At 46.6% G+C, this 15,363-nt stretch overlaps 1 protein-coding gene across 1 annotated transcript in view; it reads right to left on the reverse strand.

Annotated features, from left to right (window-relative positions):
* Positions 1-15,363, reverse strand: part of BIN2 (bridging integrator 2) — a 429,928-nt gene that overhangs the window by 130,030 nt on the left and 284,535 nt on the right. The window contains exon 5 of the mRNA XM_069653398.1: positions 8,722-8,817. Coding sequence (XP_069509499.1) covers positions 8,722-8,817 — 96 coding nt within the window. The remainder of the gene's footprint in view (positions 1-8,721; positions 8,818-15,363) is intronic.

Below are 15,363 nucleotides of genomic sequence, written 5' to 3' on the forward strand. Positions count from 1 at the left end.
CGTCTTTCATCAACTTCCTCCCCTCTCCTGCCACTCCTCCTTCTGTCATCCCTCTGGCTCCTCTGCCACGGCAGATGGATGTAGCACAGTCCTAAAACCCTCCTAGGAAGACCTTCAAAAATGGCAACCTGCTCCACTTAGCTGCCCTCAACTCTTGTTCTGCTGTCAAACACTCCTCTGACATCTGCACCCTCCTTGAGGACCTCAACCTAGATGTACTCGTTCTCATAGTTCACTGCCAGCTCTGCCACAAGTTTTGACACTCTCCTCCCTGAGGGTTACAAGATCCACTCTAAACCTAGGCCTAACCGGGCTGGGGGCAAAGTGACTCTGAGCTACCCTGAGTGGGTCCCCGCTACCATCATACCCACTCTGGCCTACTCCTCTTTTGAATGTCTTGTCTGCAGGCTTGACGTCTCGCCTGGCCTCTCTCCAACTCTGGTCACCATCTATAGGCTCCCTGGCCAGGTCTCCCCCTTCCTCTCTGAATGGGCTGACCTCGCCTCTTCTCTCCTGACCTCTTCTTACTTGGAGACTTCAATATTCACCTTGACTCACCTAATGCGGCCTCTGGGCACTTCTGCAACCTCTGTGGCTATATTTCACTCTCCATTCTTCCCTCCGGTCCAACGCACTCTGCTGGACACGCTTTGGATTCTCTCATCTCCTCAGACTTCCCCATCTCCAAACCTCTCATTACTCCTCTCTACTGGTCTGATCCTGCTCTCCTGTCCTCTCACCTGGACCTCCTTGGAGCCAGCTAAGCCTCCACCTCCACTGCCAGCCTCCTTATCCTTCTTTCGACCGATGAAGTGAGTGTCAGTTGCTGCCTTTGCCGCCACCTTCACTCCCCTTGCTGCCCCTGCCACTGACTCTCATCCGGACACTTCCTCCACTAACCTTCAACTCTCCATTTCCAACACTCTGGACATCCTTGACCCTGCCATGAGGATATGCATGAAACCTGCCTCTAAGTGCAACTCCTGGTTTGACTCTGACCTGGCCACTCTGAAACGCAAGTGCAGAGCGGCTGAGCGGAAGTGGCAGGCTTCGAGCACATTCTCTAACAAACGGGCCTTCCTGTCTGCTCCAAAGGCAATACAGATTCTTCATCTGTTCTAAGAAGAGAGCCTATATCCAAGCCCACATCTCTCCAGCCTCTAACAACACAGTTAAACTTTTCAAAATCTGCAAGGAACTTGCCAACCCTATTGCAGCCTCCACTTCTCCCCTGCCCTCCCTGGCCCTGTGTACTTTTCTGGCCTCTCACTTCATGTCTAATACTAAGGACATCCTCTTCTCTCTCTCCTCTACTCCACACCCTTCTCGATCATCTTCTCTCAGGCATCCCTTGCCCCCCTTAACCCTACTGCCAACTTCCCTCTTTTTCTCCCATAACACCTGTCCAGGTTTCTAGACAAGTCTGCTCTATGAAAGTCTCACCCAAACAGGTGTCCCCCCTGCTCCTCCAGCAATATCAAGGACAACATTGTCTCCCTTTCTCCCTCCAGCCTTGGCTGATTTCTGCAATCATTCCTTTGCCACTGGATCCTTCCCCTCACTCCTGAAGCACCCCTTTGTGCACCCTGCCCTAAAAAAGCTTCACGCCGACCCTTCCTGACCTGCTAATGACTGCCCTATCTCCATTACCCCCTTCTTGGGTAAACTCTTGGAGAAGCTGGATATCTCCCAGTTTATCCACCACACTGATTCAGTTGGTTGCCACCACAACCATCATTCTTGCTTCAGAGCTGCGACAGGCACAGAAACTGCTCTTGTGAACACCTGCGAAGACTTGCTCTCTAATCTCGATTCCAGTTCTCCTTCCGTTTTCATCATTCTTGACCTTTCCTCTGCCTTCGATATGGTCAATCAGGCCACCCTGATAAATCAACTCTGTGACACTCTTGGCATCACAGACCTGGCTCTGGATTGGTTGACCTCCTTCCTCTCGGACAGACCTTCCCAGGTTCAGCTAGGTCCTTTTCTCTCCACCATCTCACTCTCCACCTGTGGTGTCCCTCGGGGCTTTATCTGCTTATCCTGGCTCTTCAATATCTACCTGGCTGCTCTAGCCCACTTGATCTCCACCTTCTCTCCTAACTTCCAGTGTTATGCAGATGGCACACAGCTTTCCTTCAAGCTACCCTCCTCTGCCTCCTCCTCTTCCTCGCTCATTCATGAATTACTTTCTGCTATTCAGGCATTTTGGTGCACTATCAATGATCTCTGCCTTAATGCCAGTAAGACAGAGATCCTTCTCATTGGGACCCCCGCTTTTTCTTTCCCTCTCACACTCCGCCCGCCCTCCCCTCACCCTCATGTGAAGCAAGGAACCTTGGGCTTATCTTTGACTCTTCTTTCTCCTTCTCCCCTCACATCTTGGACCTTGGCAAGAAGGCCCAATTTCAGCTGCACCTCCTCAGAGGCATTCTCTCTTTCCTCACCTTCCCCCAGAAACTCAATGTCTCTAGAGCTCTGGTTATGTCCAGGCTGGACTACTGCAACAGCCTCTTCCTCAATCTGCCTAACGCCTCCTTTTGCCCCCTTCAACTAATCCAGAAAAGGAGTGCAAGACTTATTCTTGGCCTCAAGGCCTGGGACCGCATCTCTCCAGCCGTTAAGTCTCTCCACTGGCTCTCGGTTGCTGCAAGGATTAAGTTCAAGACCATCTGCATCATCCACAAGGCTTTCTGGGGCCTGGGACCCCGCTACACCCAACTCTCTCTCCCCAAAACCTCCTTGCTAGAGCCCTAACTCTCTGCAGATCAGACGCTTTTCCAAGCAGAGCATGGGGGTAGATTTCTCTCCTCTGCTGGTGTCTCGCTCTGGAATGGCCGCCCTGCCCCTCTCAGACTTGAGCCAGATCTCCTAAAGTTGCAAAGCTCCTAAAGACCTTCCTTTTCTCTTCTTCCTTCCCTCTCCCCCTCCCCTGCTAATGTCCCCTTCTGCCCAAGACTGGCAGCCTGGTTCCTTCAGAGTTATACAGTGCTCCAGGCGCCCCCCCCCCCTTGTACAGTCTACCCCTGCACTTGGTCTCCCCTGACCTATCCCCACCCACCTCCTCAACTTGCACTTGCCCTTACAGGCCCCCCACCTGCACTTGTCTGGCTGGCCTTGGAGCCATACCAGCCCACTTCCTTGCACTTAGTTGTGGTTCCGCCTTCCCCTGCTCTCTGCTACACCTGGCCCTGTCCACTTCGCCTCCCCTGGCACTCTCCTTGTCATGGGCCCTTATACCTGCTCCTACACTTCCCCCCACCTCCCCTCCCTGCTGCACTTCTCGTTACTGCACTTGCACGATCTGAATGTCACAAAAGCCTGGTAAGATCGCTACCTTTTGTCTCCCTTGTCCCCCTACCCTCATGCCTTGTTGCGCCTCGAAACACTTGTGTAAAGGCACATTATAAATGACCAATTAATAATACATCAATAATGCTTTTGTGTTTTGCTAGGATGTATCTTTTCTCATCACAGCACCCTGCCTAAAAATAATCCCTGATGTCTGCTAGCACACCAGCCTTCTTTCTACCTTGACATTGTTCTAACTGTGCCAAGGATGGGCACAACTGCCCTGGTCCATCAGCAGGCATCCTTACTATCTCCCCTTGTTACACCAAGTGCTTTTCTAACCTCTTAGCATGTATTGCCTTTTCCCCTTGCAAGGCTTCCCTTTTGGTTTTTCATGCTTCCCCTTGCATGATCTCTTTTTTCTTTGTTTGTGGCCAGGCTCTTTATTTCTACTAAGGAATCTGTCGCTGGGCACTAGACTGTTGTTTGGTGATTAGACATAAGAGTACCCGTTGTACTCCACAAAAATAAATCAGGAAGGTGCACAGTTTCATATATACAAGGAATATCCTTGAATATATGAACAGCAAAAATCGGAAGTCCAATGTATTTGCACAAACGTGGGGTAATGCACTACAGGTGTATCAATTGCAGTTTTCTTACATAGGGAGAAGATCATCTAGCAAAAATGGGAAGTGAGGCGAACATTGTTTGCCGGGCCTGTGGCTCAGTGGACTAATGCAGCTATTACAGATACTTGTGTTTGACCTCACATTGTGAAAGACACAACTGCAAACTTCGGCAACACTCCACTAAGCATTGAATGGGTCTTCCCTATGTTCAAACCAGCCCATGATCCAGCCTCTCCTCATAAAGGAAATACTGATACCTCTGTGCCAGAGAACTACTGTCCAATTTCCAGCATTTCGTTTCTGAGCAAAATATTAGAGAAAATCAAATGCTCACAGCTTATAACACACTGCCAGAATCATGACACACTTCAACAGAACCTACTGGGTTTTCTGACCAAGTGTAAGCAATGAAAAAAGTCTACTCTGCATGATATGATGTGACATTTATAACGCGCCTGTACACAAGTGTTTAGAGGCACCACATGAAAGAACGACATCTTAGAATAACTCACAAGACTATTCCTGTTGCATTAATTCGGGTATACGTGATTTGACCGTGGCAGAATTCTTCGTGCGGAATTGACTGTGGTCAACTTTGCCGCAAATGCAATTTTGCTGCAGCCATATCTGGAAAAACCTTCACCCCCCATCCTCCCACTACATCCTCCACCCCCTCCCCCACTTACCTTTTGCTTCTCTGCTTCCTTCTGACCCTGTGGCGTAAGTTCCGTCCCTCTTACATGGTTCGGATCTGATCCTGCAGGGTCTGTTTTTCTCCTTTTTTCCCCGTCCCCCGACTCCAGTCCTCAGGAAGCGGAGGGCACCCCTGCTGCACCCGGAGGCAATCACTACGAAACATGGGGAGCAGGGGACATCCCCCCAACCCCTGCTGCCCATGTTCAGTATTGATTGCCAAATTTGTTTGATTTTAATCGATCAAATGATACTGGCCGAATTTGGCCAAATTTACCATATGATCAATTAAATTCGAACAAATTGGGCAATACCATTAACTCTACTAGACATACTTGTACAGAGACACCCGGTAACTAGCCCAGTGTGCGGATGGCGTTTACATGGCACATTCTAGGTTCAGCATTTAAAACTCTGAAGAAACCCTAAGTGTCTGCATCCTTTGAGGGGCCGTGAGGCATGAGTGAAATATAGGGAAGGAGGTGATGGACATCTACAGTGTTGGACGCCGAAGTGGGCATAGATGGGTCTCATTCTAAACCAGCATGCAATTGCGAACATCAGGACAGGGGCGTTTACAAACGCTTTGATATGTTGGGCGTTGTAGTACCCTGCCTGCTTGCTGATGGCTTGAGTGCTTGTGGAAAGTTATGAATGGACTGCGCTTTGAATGCTGATGAGGATTCTAAACTTGTGAGTTGGGACAGACAGGGTAGGAACATGATTCCGGTGGTTGCTCTCCCTCCTTCTTAACTTACCAAGATGCTGTTAACTCAATAAGGACTCACCACTTATACCCTAATAAGTCCTGCTTGGTTCCTGGTTACCATCCTTCATTACGCAGAGGCTACAAGCTACAGTCATAGCACTAGCCCAAGAAAGTTAAAGCCATTCTGATGTGTCAGAAAGAGATTGGGAGCGATTGTACTTCTCAACTGTACCAATCAATGTTGTTTGACACTTCCATATAGTTTCTTTATGCTGCAGTTGCATGTCTGTTTTTGCAGCGTGTGTTATTGTTAACCTTTACTTGGGACCTTTACACAACTCAGTGGATTTGAGGGAAAGTGGGGGTGTAAAGACTGGAGGGGGTAGCTGTACTTCTGCCCACAATATGGTTGGGGTAGATGCACAGAGCACCTCATCCAAGGTTCTCCAATGTTAGCAAGGGACGAGCAACCAAGACTGAGACTCTAGGGAGGTGATGCAGGCTGGTTCTTAGGTACAGTGAATCCCCACGCCCCACAAAGGAATATCCACACACTATGTCAGGTGCTACCCTGGTTGTTTTACTACATGACATAAAAGTTGAAATGAATATATACAAATAAATAAGACTTACTTTGTACTAGAAATCTACTCAGGTAACTTAATATATACAGTTCTATGTGGTACCACTGTTATCTTTAACTTTCGTAATAATGCATCAATTACTGACAGTTATTAAAAAGCATTTAAGTTGTTAGGCTAGTATTAACCTCATGAACATTAATGTAGAAAAGCAGGTAATACTTAGAACACAGGCAGAATGCTTTATTTAGTGTAAAATATGCAATACTGTGTGAGCAGCCCCCACGTGGGCAACCTGCAAGAAAAAGTTAAGGTGGACTTTACTTTGCATATTACAGCCCAGTCCAAATATGTTCATTAATGGTCTGCTTTGTTTTATGCAGATCCCACTGCCCCCAATGTACCTGGAAAGCCACATGAGAACAAGATCCAAGATGAATCTGGGACCCATGGATGAATTCTGAGATGGAAGACGCTCTTCCTCGTCACAGTACTTTGGGCGCCTTGGAAGGCAAAGTGGCAGAGTTTCTCTGTTTCTCCTGATGATGTCCCTCAACAAAGGCACCCCCTTGGAAGAAGGAGTCACTGGGACATCTGTGGTGAGCAGGAAAAGATAACCAAGCAGTGCCGGATGGCAACAATGCAGGTCTGTAGCTGTGGTGTCCGTTGTCGGGTTGCTACACTGGCTGTGGATGTCCCACGAAGATGAAACATGCTGTAGACCTCGTCAAGGCTTGGATTACAGTCCTTTGAGGGTCATTGTTGACTTTTGGTGGTGATTGATGCAGTGGCAGTAGCAGGTGGTGGGTTCTGGTTTTTCGTGGTTGGCCACATTTTGGTTCTTCAGTGCTGCAGCCAAAGCATGAATGACAAGGTGGCTTCTGGCAACTTGGACTCAAGCACTGGACTGGACGGCATAACCTTACCAAATCTGGAACCTCAGGACACTTTCTTCATGGTTTGGTGGCAGAAATTCCACCGGCTGGCAATCTTCTGCGGTGGCTACCGTGGATCTTCTCTGGCGTGGAAAAATGGACAGATGTCGTGGCTGCATTGCCACTTGAAGATTTCGTGCATTACTTGGAACTTTGGCAGTTCCGGGTGTCAGGCAGCACTATGCCAGCATACCCCCTATTCTGGGTGACATACAGCAACTTGGCTTGCAGTGGTCACAAACACTCCTCTGGACTGTGGGTATCATAGATGAACTTCTTGGGTTCAAGATGTCCAGGCACTCCTCTACTGGGCCGACGAAGATCCCTTCTCCAGACGGCAGCAGACAGGACTGGCTTCCAGGATACTTCGGGTGAAGAGCAGCAGTTGCACAATGTTTCCTCGTAGCTACGGGAAGAGATCACCTATCCAGGTCCTCTCTGGTTCAGTCCTTAAATCAGCAAAGCATCCTTTGGATTCTTGAAACGTTGCAGCAGCAGAAATTCTTCCTCCAGTTGGATTCCAGGATATAGGTTTCTTGAGACTTGAGCTTCTTGCTTCCGTTTCAACTCTCAGCTTCTGACAAGGAGGTGAATGTGGGGTCCCTTGTTGTACAAAAATCTCTCCATTCATTCAACTAAGCTAGGCTCAGTCAGCCAATCACACACAAGAGCATTCATGCAGGCAGCACTCAATCAGGTTCACAGGCATTCAGGCCATCCACCCAAAGCCAGACACCCAACTCCCTAGCCTTTCAGAGCACACACTGCATTCATTCCAGTTTCAGTCAGGGCTGGCTGAGACATTGCGTCACCCAACCAAAACCAGAGACCCACAACACAGAATGCAAACTGGCTCCCCTTTCCATTCATACAGGTCCCATCTCAAGGGTGTACCCACAACAAGAAGTCCCTGGGAAGGTTCCAACCAGTCTGGCAGGTGGTAGCCCCAGAGCCACATATGGTCCTTCCACCCAACAGCCATTCAGGGGAAGGGAACAGAGCCAGGGCTTCTCCAAACAGAGGGTAAAGGCAAAAGAAACCAAGAGGCTACAGTGGCAATCTTGCCTTTGTATAGGAATCCATGTATTCTTATGGCAGGGCCTGGGTTTCCCAAAAATGGAGGATACCCACAGCCACTGTCAAATCAGCATGTAGCTGCCAGCAGGCCATACCATGCTCTGTGGTCAACACACATGTGCGCAAAAACATACACTAGGGGTACAAGGGTGTACCCCTACCCATTGGTGCCCTAAGGATATCTGATGGGTACTACTCACCAAAAGTTAAAGATGAAGAGCTGCACTGTTAGGGTCCAAACTGGACTCCTGTGCAGAAAACACACAGAAAACACACACAGAGAAGTGGTAGGACAAGAATGAAGAGAGCCTGCCCCTCCAAAAGCATTTCCAGCATCACAAGGGGCTTATCCTCTCTTGGCCAGGCCCTAAATTGGGCATGATCTAATTATGACCACATCTGCTTAGGAAAAAGGAAATGATAAGAGAAGTCTGTGGTGTGATGTTTAAGCTGTGGTGACGTTTAATGGTCTAAATAGAAACAGATCCAACAGAAATAAGGTCTGCCTCACAACGCTAGGCAAGGAATGAAGATATAGAAAAGAAAAGAGACAGCTGGAGACATGTTTCAAATGTTTCAATGTTATTTTTTTTTTTGTAGACCAATTTCCCCCCAATACAGGTGTTAAGAGCAATAAAAAAGAGTGGTGACCCACCCTCCCCCCATGTTTCTAAGACGAACATTGTCGGATCCCTCACCAGGAGACATAATCTCCAGACATTGCTCATTCTAATAATCTCATTGGCAGGGTCTTAATCCAAGCGAGCCCTGGAAATTAAGGATGTACCTCCTATTTATATTACCTTCATTTCATGGAACTGGGACACATAATTCTCCATGACCCGTACTGCCTGATCCGAGAGCTTTTCCTCATAATCTGCCCAGAGTAAGTCATTGTTCTGCAAAGAAAAATAGGTTTGTGATTGGTAAAAATGCCATTTAGATGACTTACATTCATGTTGGTGAAAGCGCTGTGCTTACTACACGCTTAGCATGGGGTACAACACAAAAAGGAATGGTGTACAAGCTGTAAATTCAAAGGCAAACTTTGCCATCATTGTTTACCCCTATTGGAATAATTGACACCTTGGAGTATCCGTACTCTTGATGGACAGTCCTGGCTCTGTTCTAGTGTTAATACATTGCTGTTTAGGAAGTCCTGCCTCTCAGCAGGTATGAAGGTATTATATTTGTTTATTTTATGAATACAGTACGTTTCTCAGCTTTGGAATAGTCAGTGCAAATGAAAGCAAGACAGTCAAAAAGATGTGCGAGATCAGGTGTATGCAACCTGTGGTTCTCCAGATATTTTGGACTTCAACAGCCACCAGTGGTGTGATGGAAGTTATGTGGTTCAAAACATTTAGAAGGCAGCATTTTGCAGATCCCTAGTTCATAATGTCCCGCAAAAGGAGGTTAGGTTTTGGGGTAGGATTTAGAATTGAGGAGAATACAGCAATGAAGTTGCTGAACAGAGCAAAGGGTATTGAATTGCACAAATTACACTTAGATAGAATTGTAAATGTTAGCAAGTGCCATATTTAGTTAGAATTGTGAACATTATCCCACGTCGCACTCACTCTGCAGGACTCTCAAATCTAGGTGTAGCCTCCACCTTTATCTACTGTATGGTGAAACGTAATGCACTGGGAAACCTGAGCCCTCTCCCACTTCACAGAATTTCTCGAATCTAGGTATAGCCTCCTTCTTTGTATACTGTATGGTGAAACGTAATGTATTATGAAACCTAGGCCATTCCGCCACTTTGCAGGACACTAAAATCGGGGTTTGGCCCACATCTTTGCTTATTGTATGTTGAAACATAGTGTACTGTGAGACCTGGGCCTCTCCACCACCATACAGGATTCTCAAATCTAGGCACTTATCCAGACTGCTAAGGTCAGCTGCTAGACATATAACCCATTAACCAAAAAGCTCAAAAGGTCTGCATACTTAAATCACAAAAAAACTCACACAACCACCTCTCGCACAGCAAACCACATGCACTTCACCACACCGCAACAAACAAACAACACATAAGCCGCACCAACAGCACATGAGGACTGACATCGATCCGATACTCGCACCAATGATCAGCGCACGGTGTAAAGGACGTGAAACGTGGCAAGAGCAGGGTAGATAGGAGAACAAGTAGATAGCTGAAGTAGTAGACGGACAGCTAAATTAAAGATAGATTAAAGTGCAGCAAGAGCGTACACGGGTGGAGCAATGAGAGGGCAATCAATAGTCAAAACAGGACTGAGCATGATGGCCTCCATAGCTTCGAATTTAAGGAAAGGGTGAATCTCAAGGATTTTAAGGAGTTGAAAACAACAGGGGCGAGTCAGAGAAGAGATGCACAAAAAAGAAAGGGAGGAGTCAACAGTGACAATGATGTTGCAAGTAGAGGTGTAAAAGGAGAGGGAAGAAGGGGGGAAGAAAGAAAATAGAAGGGGAAGGGCTGTGAGAACAGAACATGAGGAGGGAAGAAATACTTTGCATTTCCGATGGTTTGAGACGAGTCTAGTGAGAGAGCATCCAACTTTGGAGAACGGAGAAGCAGTCAGGGACAAAATTATTTTAAAAGGGTATGTTTTTACTGTAAAGCAAGGTAACTTGAAGAGGGGGTGGGGTTTTGGGAGTAAACCCCAATCACTTTTATAAAAATAATGATAGATACCTCTACAACATCTATGTCACAATCTGATCATTAAAAATACAAAAAATACAACTCATCTAAAACAGCCAACGAAACGAAATTCTTTTGTCCTGACGTATTCATCCTCAATGTCCCTTTGTACTGTTAATAGGCAAAGGACTTCCTGTAATACTAAACCATGACTGAAGCAGCACCACCAATGGCCACCCTTGCCGTGCACTGTCGTCCTTTTACTATTTCCTTGCCTTCATTTACATAGGGCCTCATTACGGGTTGGGCGGTCCGGAATTAACAGTGGTGGTAAACCGACCGCCACTGTTAATTCCGGACCGCCCGATCCAGACTCCTGCAGGCGGGAGGTGATGTTCCCGCCAGGTCTGACCTGGCGGGTTTAACACCGCCCGCCTGCAGGCGGACGTGGAAACACCGGCACCATCACCAGATGGTGCCGGTGTTTCCACTTCCCCATTCCCATTGAGTCCTATGGGACTCCCATGGGACTCAATGGGAATGGGGATTTACACCATTCCGCCTCCATGACTCCCGGGACACTGGGGTCGTAATGCCCTGGTATTTGCAGGAGTCACGGAGGCGGAATGGTAATACGAGTCCGGCGGCAACCAGGCGGTTTTACCGCCGCGGTTACCGCCGGACTCGTAATGAGGTCCATAGTGTCCTATGCTCCGCACTCTGACCCATTTCTCTAATTATTGTGGTATTGAAGGCTATAATCAATGGATATAGACAGACAAAACCTATACATGGAGATTTATTTACCATGCTGTATTTTTAGAGACACTACTGTATAGCTCTAGATGCTATTAACTGGACCGATTTTACCTGAAAGAAAACATTGATGAGTGAAATTAGATTTTTTTCTCCTTTTCTACAGAGATTAGGATTCGGTCCCTGTCTCTATCTAAAAACACTTCTGTTACTTTGTCTCTGCACCCAAATTCAGGATTTTTTTCCTGGTTCCCCTCTCTCCCATTAACTACATCCCCCCTTCAAAGTACTATTCATGTTCTTGAAAGAGAGACCTTTGGATTTTAATGTATTGCAATAATCTTTCTCTTCTTACTATGTGCTTTTTTCTGATTTTGTTTGAATAAAACACTCCAGTTTGAGGATTGAAGTGACTGCGTTTTAGTTTGGTCTTGGGAGACTATAACGTGATATCCATATTGATACACGTAAGATGAAAATACAAATACATTTCTTTTTGATGAATCAATATAATTGCAGCTTGTACCTTGTGGCTATAATCAATGTGTCATCCTCACTTCCGCTACACACCCTCTGCCAAGCTCTCCAGCAGGCAGGCAAAGTAATGCAGGGATGAAAATTACCAGCCACTGTACAGCGAAGTACATTGTCATGCTGTTTACTACTGGAAAAACATTTTGAATCCAGCAGCGAGTCCTTTTAAAAGTTATTATTTTCCATTTTATAATTTTGCTCCAATGTATTTCTCCCTCTTTGAATTTCGAGATTCTGATATGACCTCTCTTAGGTGAATTTGTTAACCTATGCAACCAGATTATAGAGGTTGTGGTTAACTTTACTGCTTTTCGGGAGTTTTTGACTAATTTTGCATGTTTTCCAGACAGATTGTGTACAGTATTTGGGCTGAGGAGCATCCCCTGGTCGCCATGTTGTGCAGCCTTTGTTGTTGTTCAGTCTTCTCTCAGGAAGCAGGGACTGAGCACGAACGCCAGCACCATCTTGCAAAAGATATATTTCGAACAAAAGAAAGTGTTTGCATGTGTGTGTGTTATGAATGCAATGTGTGTGTGTGTAATTGTGCACAAAACATAACTTAGTATGTGCACTTTTGTGAGTGCGTGTATGTGAGTTAGTGAGCTTGTTTGTGTGTGTAAATCTGTGTGTGTGTCAAGGTGCACAATAAATGAAAATGCTGCCCCATCACCATAAATGTGAGGGCCCACACTGGCACTAGGAATCTGATTAACATGCCATAGTGGCACATTTTCTGAACATGTATTTTGGGCACCATTATGGAAGAGTTGTAATGGCATATATTAAAGGATACGAAGCATGCAAATAATGTACAGTCCAATGCTGGCATATATTGTAGACACAGGCAACATGAACACGTGCTTGACAGTTGCAGTGCTTGCATATGTCCTGTGTACCATCATGAGAGAGTTTAACAGAGCCAATAATGGGGTATATTTTGGCAGAGAACGCATGGAAGTGTTTTACAGAGCAACGTTGGCTTATATTGAAGACACAGGCCGCTTGACCATGTGGTTTACAGTGACAGTACTGGCATATATTCTGTGCACCATCATAAAAGTGTGTAAAAGTGGCAGTTCTGGAATATATTTGGACACAGGCATCATGAAAAAGTCGCACAATGATGCTGTGCACTGTTACTGATATGGCATCGTCTATTGGATGTGTTTGTTATATATTACTCTACAGAATAGAACAGGTTATACATTGCATGGATTTTTACCTGTTTTTTCTCAAAGAAAATTCCATAGAATGATCGATGTCAACCCGTTATTTTAATCATTTTCTCTGGGTGGAGAACCCACCTGAGCCCCTCTATGTTGATTTGGGCTCCATCACTATGCATGTTCGAGGAAGCTCTTTCTGGGAAATATTAAAGGATAGTTCCGGGACTTTTTTTTTATTGTCCCTACGGTTCGGCCATGTGTTTTTAAGCATAACTCGGTAGATCGTAGAAAACTTTCCTATGGACCTTACCCGACTTTTCGTCCATTAACCCACTCGAAATCAGCCGCCATTTTCTGATAATCCTATCATTTCCCGCCATCACCCTGGCTCACCTGCTTTTGCGGCACTAAATCAAATCCCCCGCCCCTGAGCCTGACATCAGCAGACGCGTACCGCCCATTTCCCAACGCCAAAGCACGTTTCGTGTCAACAATCGCTGCGCCTCAGCTAATGAAGTGTCGCCATGGAAATGGCAGGACGCCTCTTTCCTCAATAAGTATAAACACACCGTTTCACAACACACAGCAGCAGATTTTCGATTCCATTACTCTCTCTGTGTTACTTTGAGTATTCTGTGACTCGTTTCTGTGCTCTGGTCAGCTACCTTCGCCGCTTCTAGGCCTTGTGAACACCTGTACCATCTCTGTAAATTATTTTACTTTCTTTACCACACAATGGCTACAATAATGCCGTATATGTACGAGCCCGAGTACACCGAGCAAGAACTACTGGAAAGGCAAGCACGCGAAAACGATGGGGATTCGGACGGCAGTTGGGAGGACCAGTCAACGGATGAAGAGCCTGGACCATGTCGCATGGACGGCGTCTCCACCTGGTGCACGTGCAATCGGTGCGAGCTAATGCCAACTGAGGAGGAGAACTGCTGCTGCCGTGAAAATTCCGGGTGCTTGGCCTACATTTCGGAAGGCGAGCCAAGTCCGCAATGCATCACCGAGCTGCCAGAGTTCAGGGAAGCCTGCCTCTCACGGACCGTGTTGAGGATGATGATGGTGCTTATGCACGAACTTCGCGGCACTGTTCGTCCGCGTAATCCGAGTAACGAGTAAGTATACTCTGGTTTTGATGTCAGTGATGCCACTACTATGTCATGGTCGTCTCCCACATATAAAATGACATCTACATATCATTCGAATGCATGTAAATTGGTTCCATATTGTGCATTTTCTAGATAGATTTTTTTCAAAGCAGAATGACATTTTTTACCTGAATCGACAGTGATAAGAAAGTTTTGTCATTTTAATACAGTTTCCATCTTTCGTTTTCACAGGTGGTACAGGCTGGTGGCCTATCGTTGCTTCACTTGGTGGCTTCACGGGAGGCTCGGACACCGCGTTCGGAGAGTAATACCTGCCTGTGCGGTACTTGCCATTAGACAACATTTCCCCAGCGACAGTGGACAATACCGCGGATTTTCCCTGGATGTGCTGCAACCGGAACTTTACAATGTGTAATGTTTATTATTTATGTTCAATTGAAATTAAGATCTAAAATAAAACCCAACATATATTTTAACAATGGATGTTTTGATTTTTTAAATTAATCTAGTGTGTCTCCATTGAATAGTCTTCCTGTGCCTTGTCTTGTCACACCACATGTCTCCGGCCAGCATCCTCCCTCACGCTGGCCGCCCACCTTCAATCCACATAACCGTTGAACCCATATGCAGCAGACATACATATGTTATTTTGCGGGTTGGCATCAAGCCTCCCGGCCTTGCCTCCTCCCCCAAAAATACTTACCACACCACTTTGTTCAAGCGTTGGCAATAAAAGGAAGGCCGTTGGATTTTATTGATACAAAACATGGTTATAGGTAAATAATCAATATGGTTGATCATAATAAATCATCCTTTTGGGCACCGGGTACAGAGATGACCCCCTCTGGCCCGTGCCGCCTTGCCACCACAGGCCAGCCTGCTGCTGACTAACTGCCTAGGCATTCAGGGTCTCCAGGGTGAACTGCACCCATATATTCTCCTGGGAGGGTGAGGTATTTATAAACTCACCCCCCTGCCTTCCATGTACTAGATCCTGGAGCCTGCCTCTTACATGCAGTTAGATGGCCTCTCCTTGGTGAGGCCCTGCGGCAAACGAGTCTTGTCTGCACGACCACCGCCCTAATCCACACCCCCCCGCCCTATCAAAGGCAGTTCGCACCGGGGTACTTGTGCTGCCAAGTGGAGCTGTCAGGGAGCGATAAAGGCCAAGAGGTGCCAAAGACCATGTACACTTCAAAGTGGTCTATAGAGCATGGGTTGTTGTTCCCATGTCTACCTCAA

This window comes from Ambystoma mexicanum, chromosome 3q (assembly GCF_040938575.1).
Source record: "Ambystoma mexicanum isolate Mex_15411 chromosome 3q, UKY_AmexF1_1, whole genome shotgun sequence".
NCBI classification, from domain to species: Eukaryota; Metazoa; Chordata; class Amphibia; order Caudata; family Ambystomatidae; genus Ambystoma; species Ambystoma mexicanum.